Source organism: Phalaenopsis equestris, unplaced genomic scaffold, assembly GCF_001263595.1.
Source record: "Phalaenopsis equestris unplaced genomic scaffold, ASM126359v1 Scaffold000123, whole genome shotgun sequence".
NCBI lineage: Eukaryota > Viridiplantae > Streptophyta > Magnoliopsida > Asparagales > Orchidaceae > Phalaenopsis > Phalaenopsis equestris.
The window spans coordinates 1689960-1702251 of NW_018164565.1; the positions used below are offsets into that span (position 1 = coordinate 1689960).

General features: G+C 39.2%; 1 protein-coding gene across 2 annotated transcripts in view; it reads left to right on the forward strand.

The window, feature by feature from the left end:
• LOC110021136 (GPI ethanolamine phosphate transferase 3) overlaps positions 1–12292 on the forward strand; it is a 72730-nt gene that overhangs the window by 33954 nt on the left and 26484 nt on the right. For both annotated transcript variants that reach the window (XM_020719489.1, XM_020719490.1), the window contains exons 14-15: positions 10788–11244; positions 12178–12269. In XM_020719489.1, the coding sequence (XP_020575148.1) occupies positions 10788–11244; positions 12178–12269 (549 nt within the window). The remainder of the gene's footprint in view (positions 1–10787; positions 11245–12177; positions 12270–12292) is intronic.

The window sequence follows — 12292 nt, forward strand, 5'->3', positions numbered from 1 at the left end:
AAAGAGAAGTGAAGCGATCACGATGTATAGAACCCGATTTAGAATTGGAAAAGGACCCACTCCTCATCAGACGCGCTCTGACTCTAACCTACCACACTTATTGGGGGTCCACCCCACTAAACCGTAGGGATTCCTGAACCCCTCTGCCTAAGGATGGTTAAGCAGATGATCCTGAAATTCAAGAAGAGTTTACTATACTAGCTCAAGAAAGAAATGAGCACAGTATGTCAACGGAAGAACAACAGTCCGACCCACGATGGGTATGGACACACTACCGATGTATGAAGACAAAACCTCTTGATCAAAATGGAAAGAGGAACTAGTCTTCAGCGGAGTTATCAGAATTTGTCGGTTAACTTTTTGATTTTGAAAATTTTGAAAATAATTTTTAAAATTTAATTTAAATATAAGAGGTATATATTTTTGGTTTTGAAAGTATCGTATTTTAATTTTTGAAAAAATGAGACCAAATGGATCTCATTCATCCAATAATTTGCATAATCGTGCTCGATACCGTGAATACTACACATTTCCGAAAGGTGAGTGTATTTCTCGGCGGTAGATCCAATCCTGTAGACTAAGAGATTTGTGACATCCGTTTAACCTGCGAACCTTTTTATGTGTGACCGATAAGTTTTCCTATTTAATATAAATATTAAATAGGGTTTATTTTACCTGAGTTCCAAGTTCCCTATAGATGCAAACTCATATAGTTAATTACTTCCTAAACGATTAGGGTCACTTGAGAAAACTCTTGATAATGATCAGAGTTATTAGTCTTCAAGATTTCAAAGTTTAGGTTTTCACGATAGGATGTGGAAAAATAAGTGGGAGTGACTCAAATAGGACTAGTTATTTTAGGAGTCCAAAGGAAGGAACAGGTAGGGGATGTCACAGATCCTGAGGAGAAACCTCAGTGACTTCCCAGACTATCCTACTGTGTGTATGTGTTTTGGAGAATATGTTATTTATGTATTTAATCCTGCCAATTTTATTGTTTGAGACTTACATTTGCATAATATCTGATTATGCAAATAACCACCACAGATAAGAGGATTTACGCCGTACCACACGACAACCTCAGAACCTAAGGCGAGTTAGGACTTACGCTGCACAACATGGTTGTACAGGAACCTAAAGAGGGTGTGAGGATTTACGTCGCGCTGGGGGAACTACTTCGAAGTCCTATGAATTGTTATTTAGACTAGGAAAGATTGCTGAATAAGATCCTCTTGCTTCTCGGTCTGAGTTCCTCGTCATGCTGCCCGCAAATTTAGCTCTGAACGTTTTGCCGTCGCGATAGCTCCAGGGTTTAAGTGTTTGAGTTTGGTGATTTATGTTTTATAGTTTTGGTGTCCATGTTTGGTTTTGTTTTATTTTGATTTTGGTTTTTCATGCAGAATAAGTAAATTACAAGTAAATAAAAGGAACTTTGAAAAGTAAAATGCAATAAAGTAAAATGCTGTAAATAAAATTGTAAAAACGTACATGACATCTGCTACTGTTGCGTGATTAATATTGCGAGTATAATATGATTTGCAACAGATTTAAATAAACTTGTAAGAAAAATAAATAAGGCTAGAAAACTCAGCATGAAAGTTAGAAAAAACGAGTTGTAGAAATCATAAGCAAAAGAAACTATTAGCCACATAAAGATCAGGACTGGGTGTAAGACATTGGTAAAAGTGGGGGTTTAGAGCTGGACTGTGTGCTTCCCGATCTTGAACAAGAGTTACCAACCCGACAATCTACCGAGGGCAGATGAGTTCTCACCTAGGGTGTGCTCCTAAAATCTAGGAGACCTACACTGAGAAATAGGTGGATGGACTTTCACCTAGGGTGTGCTCTTAAAATCTAGGAGACCTACACTGAGAATTAGGTAGATGGATTTTCACCTAGGGCGTGCTCCTAAAATCTAGAAAGCCTAGATAGGTGGATGGACTTTCACCTAGGGTGTGCTCTTAAAATCTAGGAGACCTACACTGAGAATTAGGTAGATGGATTTTCACCTAGGGCGTGCTCCTAAAATCTAGAAAGCCTAGACTTTAACTTGTGCCTAAAGTGATTTAAAGTGTTTTACCCCCAATTAAGTGTTTTTCAACTTATCCTCAAATATTTCTAAGTGTCTTCCAAGTAATTAAATCAGAAATTCCCATTTTTTGACTTAACCATTTAAAAATAAATAAAACGAAAAAGAAGGAGGTTGACCCACTTCCAAATCTAGTAAAGCCGAAAGGGGAAAACAATAAGTGAATCGACCTAAAAAAAAACGTTTAAATGATAATCAAGTGAAACCCAAAACTAATCAAGTGAAACCCAAAGATAATCAAGTGAAACCCAAAACAGTAAATAAAACTCTCAAAATCCGGCCCTAAAACGATAGACAAAGCTCTCAAAATCCAGCCCCAAAACAGTAAATATAGAGCTATCAAAATCAACCCCAAAACAGTAGGCAAAACTCTCAAAACCAGCCTTGAAACAGTGCCAAAATGGTGCCCAAATGGTGTTAAAATCATGCCAAAATTAGCCCACAAAATGCCCCAAACAACATTTAACTATGTTCCAAATAATACCAAATAGCTCTCACAACACCTTAAAAGCTCTCACAACATTTTTAATACCTCGAAACAGTAATTTACATCACTTATAAGCTACCTACAGCAGCCCAAACCACAATTTCAGCTTCCAAACAACTCTCACAACTTTCCAAAATATCTCATAGCACTCTAAGAGCTCTCACAACATTTTTAACACCTCCAAATAGTAATTTACAACATTTGTAAGCTACCTACAACAGCCCAAACCACAATTTCAGCACCCAAGAAATTCTCACAGCTCTCCAAAAGATCTCGTAGCATTCTAAAAGCTCTCACAACATTTTTAACACCTCCAAATAGTAATTTACAACACTTGTAAGCTACCCACAACAGCCCAAACCACAATTTCAGCATCTCAACAATTCTCACAGCTCTCCAAAAGATCTCATAGCACTCTAAAAGCTATCACAACATTTTTAACACCTCCAAATAGAAATTTACAGCACTTGACAACACCTAAATATTTCTCACAGCTCTCCAAACAATTCTCACAACTATCCACAAACTCTCACAGCATTTTTAACACCTTCAAACAGTAATTTGCAGCACTTGTAAGCTGCCTACAGCAGCCCAAACCCCAATTTCAGCTCACAAACATTGATTCCAAGTTCCTTACAGCACCCAAACATTAATTTTAAGCAACCTATAGCTCTCAATGACCCCCAACAACATTTAATTAACAATAAACAAGACTTTTAAAGGCAAGAAAATAATCACATGCATACCGTGCTATAAAAAAAAAAAGACTTGTCATAGTATTGAATCAGAAATTTGAACCCGCACACCCACTAATATTGGGACAGTTACATGCATTTCACTCAATTCAGATGTACTCGCATATTTTACACCTAAACCTTGTATTTATAATTATAATGGTTTGGTGTCAGGAATCTATGCATGAGAAAGTGGATTTCACTTTTGACAAAGAAGAAATAAAGCTATTTTCGATATGAAATTAAAGATTTGAGTGCTATGTAACCATGAAAGCTTAGGTGAGATGTATAAATACAACAAAATTGTGTACTATGTATGTAAATGCCCTCAAAATTAGCTACAGGTGAATCAAGGAAAAGTTATTTTATAATCCACGATATCAATATTTAACCTGTGATGCTTGAACATAAGGAATCAATACTCATAAATGACAAATTACGTTCGTCAAGTAAAGAAAATTGGGAGGAATTGTTTCTTCTAATGCTTCTTAGGGCATGATGTGTTTATGCAGGTATAAGACCATTCTAAGTGATTTGAATATCCTCCTAGTAATGGAATTTTTGATCAACAGATGAAGCAAAGTAAATTTAACCGTAATTGCTCATAACAATACATATTCAAAATAAAGAAAATGGCAATAGAAAGGATTTGCATATTAAGGATTGCCAATCAAAATGTGTCTACAAAAATGATTTGAAATACCAAGGATTTAGCTGATTTCATTAAGTGTTTACACAAAAGTTGGAAATCAGATCAAATAGGCAATTTGTCTTATAGTTCAAAGACTTGTGCAATATATAACCTATCAATTTCCATTTAGAAAATAAAATGAAAACCACATGCAACTTTAGTTCATGCCGTCCGAGCAATTTAATTAGAATAAACAGTCACTGGAGATGAGGGAAATGTGAAATGAATATGCATATTCAGAATACCTGAATGGGTCCAAAGGTAAGCCTTTCAAAATTAAAGTATCTGATGCCTCCAAAATTATTTTTGGTACGCTTTGAACATGAAGAAGCTTCTGGGAAGACGATGACCTCGGGCTTTGAGAAATGAGGAAGAGGTGAACCGGGAGAGAGGGGTTCTTCGAATTGTCTGGGGGAAGGAGGCGTCAGATGCAGTGAGGAGGAAGGAGGAGTCGAACGGGAGAGAGGGGTTCTTCGACGCAGAGAGAAGACGCGAGGAAGAAGGCTTCGGTCGCGCGAGAAGGTGATCAGGAGCTTCGATCGCACGCGAGAGAAAGTGAACTGGAGCGGGAGCGAGCGGAGGATGGTGGAATCGGGCGATTGTTCGATCGCGCGAGGAAGAAAGGAGGCGAAGGCCTTTGGTGCGGGAAGCGGCGAGTAGGCGTGAGGGGTTTTCTTCAGCGCAGAAGAAGTTTTAGGCGTGAGGGAGATCGAAATCCAGAGAAAGCGGGAGCGAGCAGGGGGGTGATCGAAAGAATCCTTCTGTCGAGGCCAATTACTATAGCCGAAGATTCAAGGGAGCCGTTACGTGAAAGCTTTGGCGGGGAATTGAATACTTTCCTTCTTCGATGCCGACTCAATTGGAAAAGAATAAAAACATATTATTTTCAATTAATATGAGTTTTAAATGCTCCCTTTGAATTTCAAAATTCAAAATTTGAAATTCTGTGAGATGGTGATTAACCCAAATCGAGCCTGAGTCGAACTTGGGTTGAGCCCGGGCCCGCATCCCGCTAAAAAAATGTACATCGATTTTCGTGTCATTTGTGCGCGCGTGTAACCCTAGCAAAATAAGTGTCCTTCCTGGTTAAAATTGACGTTTTGGACGCATCGGCACAGTCCGTTTCGTCATCTGGGATTGTCCAGACAAGTTTGCCGATGGTCGGGCCAAAAATGCGTCAACTTCGTACGTGGTGTAGCGAGTGCGTTGTTGAGTCACAGACGGTTCACGTAAGGTCATCTGATCCTGTAGGAACTTATTTTCGGGCCCTCTACGTGTTGGTCCTTAGCCCTTGCAACTAGGAGTTGAGTGTTTGGAACCACTCATGCGAGTTTTTCACATAAATGAGTCAAGAATTGGTTTGAAGTTCTACGGGAGGTGAGCTCCATTACTAGTCTGTTAAGATGGTCAACAAAGGAGTCCTAAGACTAGATTTGGGTTCTGGGGGTAGGAAACTATGACCTCACTAAAAATGAGGCCAACACAGTCCCTCTACAGAGATTTGAAAAAGTTGACATTTGTTTGACTGTAAAAGAAATGTGGTGTAAAATTTTGAAGCATTTGAAACTCATTCAATTTTAGTGAATGCACAACTAGTCTAATTTGGTCAATTTTCAGACAGCGTACTAGCTATCGCTGCCGCTGGCCTTTTCAGCCCGCAGCCTGTTGACACCATCCATCACCGCCGCTGCAGCTGCTAGTGCCAGTAGTCAGCGTCCATTACCTTCTTTGCTGTGCTTTCCATTGAATTCAGTCAATTTCAAACTAAATGAAAAAATATTATCCTTTACATTTGCTTTACTCCCTACCACGCAACTCACACATTTCAAATATGCTATATTTAAAAAAGCACTATACTCTTTTTACTTGGCATCCCTTTTTCAATTTGCCAAATGGCTCCACAATAAAAAGGAGAATTTATTCGAGGTTGTTGCATCTGTGAAATCTACAGATAAGTTCTTATTTATGCGAGGCTATTGCATTTATGAAATCTACTGCCAAGTACATTTCAAGTAAAATGTGTCTGCCTTCTCATTTTATTCACATTAGGTGCTGCGGCCCTAATGAAATGATTAAAGAAAATGGTGAGCGACCTAAGCCGGATGCATGCTATTCTTTGTAAGCAATTGTTGATCTCATTTCTGGATGAGGTCTTTTTTTGTCTCTCCTTAGAGCCTAGGGTCTAGCTTTAGGCTTCCCCTGTTCTACTCTCTTAGAGGACTAGTACGGAACCCACACCATTTAGAAAATTCAGGTCATCTCGTCACTCCGAGTTTCGCATGGGCGGTCCCAAATCTTCGGCATTCCATTGAGTTGATTAGGATCGACACATAAAGCTCGAGTTGAGTTCCTACATTAATAGGAGCAGCCCCTAGAATGGCGCCCCGAACGCTCGATGACGCTGCATTTTTTGCGCACGCATCGCACCCCGCACAATTTTGGCTTAAATTGACTCGCCCGTTGGCAAACTCGTCCGAATGATTCGTCCGTACGACCCCGGATGACGAAACGGACCACGCCGACATATCCGGAACGTCGACTTTAGCTAGGAAGGACACTCATATCGTTATAGTTTCGCGCACGAGCGTCTAGCACGGATATCGATACATTTTTTTAACAGTGCGCGGGCCCGGGCTCAGCTCATGTTCGACTCGGGTTCGATTCAGGCTGGACTCAGGCTGAACACGGGCTAGGCACCCGCTCACCTGAATTTGAAATTAAAATTTCAAAATTCAAATGGATTATTTAAATTCTATCTTAATTAAAATTAATTCAGCTCTTAATGTTTTTCATTTAATGAACATTTGGAAATCATTTATTTCCCCACCAATGGCTTACAGAGTAACTGCTCCCGCTCCAATTTTAAAGGATGGTCTTCTTCCTCTGCTAATATTCCTCCTCTGCCTTTCCCGAACGCCTGCTCCTACTTCTGCTCGATCTCGCTCGACAGAGACCCTCGCCTCCCTGCTCGCACTCAACTGAAGACTTACCCCGCTCGACAGAAACCTCGTTCGACACTTGCTCCGCTGGACCCCGCTCGCCTGCTCCTCCTTCTCGTCCGCGACAGAGCAACCGTTCGACCCCGCTTGCCTGCTCCTCCCTCTCGCGCGCGACAGAAGAGCCGCTTGACCCTGCTCGACACCTGCTCCTTTCGATCTCGCTTCTCCTTTGTTACTCGATCGCAACTCCAGATCGAAGCTCCCGTTCGCTTCTCCTCTTTGCGACGGAGACTCGTGCTCAATCGACCTCCCTCCTCTACCTCTCCGAAACTCCTGTTCATCTTCCTCCGCACCGAGCCCCTCACCCGCTCGTCTTTTCCTCGCTTTTCTTCGCTCGACCAAACTCCCTCCTTCCTCCGCACCGAGCCCCCTCACCTGCTCGTCTTTTCCTCGCTCGACCGAACAATCATGTTCGTCTCCCCCGCTCCTGTCGCGCCTCTCCCTCACGACCAGAAGACCGAACGCCCTCCTCCGCTCGCTCGCTCCTCTTCTGCGATTCGATCGCACCCCAAGCCAAAGCTCTTGCTCTCCTCTTCATAGAACCCCTTCTCTGCGACAGAAACCCCTCATCCTTCTGCTCGCCCGCTCGAGACTCTTCCCCGCTCGACTATCTGCCCCAATCGCGCGTCACTCCCTCGCGACACTCGCGGCAGATCCCGCTCGCATCTCTGCATCTGAAATCCTTGCGAGTTCTCTACCTCTCAACACACGATCTTCCTCGACGACATCTTCCACCGGTAGCTGGCCAACCCACATTTTTTTATCCAGCTAATTGCTAGCTTCCTCCCATTCGCAAAGGTAGGCTTCTTCCTCCTTTCTCCTGCGACACGAGCAGCTTTTCTGAATCTTCCTCTTCTTGGACTTCACGGTATGCAATTAAATTTCTCTGCTTACCAAATTACAGAAACTTGTTTTTGTTCCAATTCTGATGCATGTGCTTTGCTTCGGCCATATATTTTCTCTGATATTTTATTGTCGTAATTAACTGGCTGTAACTTACGAATTTATTCATGTTTTTTATCAGCATATATATATATATATATCTCAGTTCAAACAACATGAAGTAGGACATATATGCTAACACCTAAACTTTAATTTTTTTTTTACACACACGCTCTACACTTAAAACTCGAATACGTGCATCTGCGAATAATGAATTCTTTCGTTGCATACTACACATTGTTTGGGGAATGTTTAAATGCATCTTCTTGGGGTTGGTTTACATGTTGTTTTGGAAGAAATGTAGGTAGCGCTGAGTTGTTTGAAAACTGCTTGGGGGGGCTTGAAAGTGTTGTTCGGTGATTAATAGCTGTCGTTAGTCACTGTAAAAGTGTTGTTCTTTGCTGCGAGAAGCTGTAGGACCGCTGTCCAATACTTCTAGTAGCTGCCCAGTGTCGTAGGAATGCTATAGAGTGCTGTCCAATGTTTTTAGTCGCTGCCTAGTGCCGTAGGAAGTTGTAGAACTGTTGTCCAATGCTTCTATTTGCTACCCAGTGTCGCAGGAAGTCACCTAATAGCTATCCACCACCGTTTGGGTCCGTAAGAAGCCACCTAGTAGCTGTCCACCATCGTTTGGAAGGCATCTAGTTGCCGCCCACCTCCGGGCCCACCTCTGTTCAGATTCGTAGGAAGCCGCATAGGTCCTGCCCATTGCTGTTTGGGTTCATAGGAACCCATACAGGTATTATTCGAAATTCCTAGCTGTTGTCCGGAGTCGTAGGATCACCGTACACACTTGCTAGTTGCTTCCCGGAGCCGTAGGAGGTCGTATGATCACCGTACTAGCTCGCCAGTTGCAGTAAGAAGTTGTATGAAACTTTAGGATCACTTGTTTGGAGTTCTGTCATTGCTACAACTTGTTCAATTATTTACTGTTTTCTTCTTTTCTCTGCATTTTATTTAAATTCCCTGCAAATTATATTGTGTTTTGTGATTTAAACATGCAACAAAAATAGCAGCAACGTATACACCACGTACGCAAGTACATTTTATTTGTTGTTTCTTTATTGCAATTACTCTTGCTTTAACACATTATGCAGGTACTAAATACAATCTCACTTTCAAAATACAATCTCACTTCTAAATACAATCTCCCTTTCAAAAAAAAACGATTTTTCAAATTAAACAACATTTTCAAAACAAAAAAAAACCAAAACATAACACGTTTTTTTCGAACCTACGGGAGTCCCTCGGAGGAGGTAACCCACGGTTGCTAACGAGATCTCTCCAGTTTAAATGTGTTTCACAACTCGTTTAAACTAAGTAAGTTTAAAAGAAAATATTGATACCGGAACGAGGGAACCGTGAGATCCTAACCGGTGTCGCTCTAATCAACTTGAACCCCCCTAATGACAACATGACAACCAAACTGAGACACTGAGACATTGAAACACACATGATAAAACTGTTTGAGCTTTAGACTTTAGGATTGTTACTGCGACGAAGAACTCGGAGCAACTTCGTCGGCAGCACGACAAGGAGTTTGGAGCGAACTACAGGTGAAGGTGTTTGCCCTTCTTCAACAGCAAAATGAGTCTACACCAACTAAACTTTCCTAGTTTAAAGAACCTATAGGATTTTGAGGTAGCTCGCTTAGAGCGATGTAAAATCTCACCCTCTTTTAGGCCCTCTGCACAACCATGTTATGCAACGTAAGTCCTAACTCGCCTTAGGTTACGAGGTTGTCATCTAGAATGACGTAAAACCTCTTATCTGTGCGGGCTATTTACATAATCAGTTATTATGCAAGTGTAAGTCCCAACTAATAAAATTGACGGGATTTAACATTCAAATAAAATCCTCTCTAAAACACAGCCACACAGTATGATAGTTTGGGAGGTCATTGAGGATTCCCCTCAGAATCTGTGACATCCCTTACTTTTTACCTCCTTTGGACTCCTGAAAGGATTGTTCTCACTTGAGCCACTCTCACTTGTTTTTTCACGTCCTACCTTGAAAATCTGAACCTTGAATTCTTGAAGACTAGAACCACTGATCATTATCGAGAGTTTTTTCAAGTGACTCCCGTCACTTGGGATGTAATTAACTATAGGGGTTTGCCTCTATAGGGAACTTGAAACCCATTTAAAATAAACCCTATTTAATCTTTGTATTTAATAGGGGAATTTGTCGGTTACATATAAAATGTTCGCAGACCAAATGAATGTCACAAATCTCGTAGATTGTACGATTGGGTTCACCGTCGCGGGGTACGCTTATCTTTCGAGAAGGTGTATCATTTGTGGTACCGGACACGATTATACAAATTATTGGGCAAATGAGATCCAGCCGGTCTCATTTTTTTCAAAATTAAAATACACTATTTTTATAAAATTATATACCTTTTAGGTTAAATTAAATCATCTATTTTTCAAAACTATAAAAATACTTTTCGAAATCAAAAAGTTGACCGACAACAACAAACAATATAACTTTATAGGAGATTTATTATTTTCCTTTTAACTTGTTTGGGAGTTTTATATTTTTATATTGGTTTTAATTTTCTTAAGGAGGGCCTGGCTAAGCAATAACTTTAACTTATCTTCATGTGGAACAACTTTGTTTACTTTCTCCCAATTTTCACAATCCCAGCTATATTATATTGTTTATGGTCATGCTCTAAAAGAGTAGTTTCCCTTCTTTTGTTATCTCTATCCTCTTTTGTAATATTATGATGGTATTGTTTGCTCTATCTTCATTGGTGAGAATCCTTGTTGAGAATATTATAAGCTACCACATGAATGTATTTTGTTCGTTGGTATGCTAAAAAGTCATTTTTTTTGAGCAGGTGAAAAGATATATAGATTTATATTCCATAACATCTGTCATTGGACTTCCTGCAGAAGATCTGCGTTATATAAATTCTTTATATAGTCAAGCTCAAGGGAGCTGGTTAGATATTATGAAGTTGGCATTCTCCTTTGAAAATGGAACCCATATCAGCATAAAGGATGGTGCTGCATCCGTTCTTCAAAGACAAATTGATGCATATTCGAGATTTTTGGAAGCTGTTGCAGAGCTTGCACGCTCTGCATGGACTGAATTCAATTTGACGCTGATGGGTTTTGGTCTTTCCATGATGCTAACATCCATTTTTATTCATCTTTTTTTCATCGGAAGGGTCAATGCCATATCCAAATCATATTATCCATTTCCAGGCAGTTCTACCGTCTCTTTCACGTTAATAACTGTTATAGCTTTTGTGGCAATACGTGCGGTCAGTTTCCTTTCTAACAGTTATATATGTAAGTTGGTTCCCTTCAGTATCTACAGGAGCAAAAGCCCAAAATAGTCCCTCGACTATCAACAAGTGACTAATTTAGTCTCGAATTTTTAAAATGCTTCACATTTGGCCCAGACTATTACAAATTGATCCAAATTAAGGCATATGCTAAATTTTATTGCTAAAGTTAAAACCAACCCTTAATTTTAAGAGTATTTTAGGAATAAGAATTTTAAATGAAATTTATTTTTATTATTACTCTTATTCCATATGTACTAAATTCTTTAAATTTATGAATGATGATAAATCTTTTAGTTGAAGTATGAGTTTAATATTGAATATTAGTGATATAATTATTAAGCCGGACTGATTTTAATTTATTTTTTTATCTATAATTATGCTGAAAGTTAATTAATATTTATTGAACTAATTATATTAAACAATAATTTAATCTTTATTAAATAATAATTGATTAATATTTGTTAAAATAATTAATAATTATTATAGATTTATTAAATTAATTACATTTTAATATGTAATTTATCAATTATTTATTAAATAGTGACATTTACATTTATCTAATTATAATTAATATGATAACATACTAATTAGTTATTAGTTCATAATCAATTAAATTAATGGAAAATTAACTTAAATAAATTTTAATAATTTATTACAAGTGAAAACAGAGTACCAATAAAAATAAAATTTCGATTAAAATTCTTTAATTGTTGGCGGTAACTTTGATTATAAAAATAAACCTAGGGATTAATTTGGATCAATTTGCAATAGTCTGGGACTAATACGAAGCACTTTAAAACTTAAAGACTAAATTGGTCATTTGTTGGAAATCGAGGGGACTATTTTGTATTTTTGCTCCTATATGCTGTCATCAGCTCTTTGAACACACTTTTGTCGGCAACTTTTTCTTGAATGCTACTTTTGTGATTATCAGTGGCAGAAGGCCGTGTGGCTAGTTTTCTCTTAGGTACAAGTGGCATTCTTAACCTATGGTTATCATTTGATACTGGTGAAGTTGCCGCAGAAGTAAGTTTTGGCGCCTCAACTTC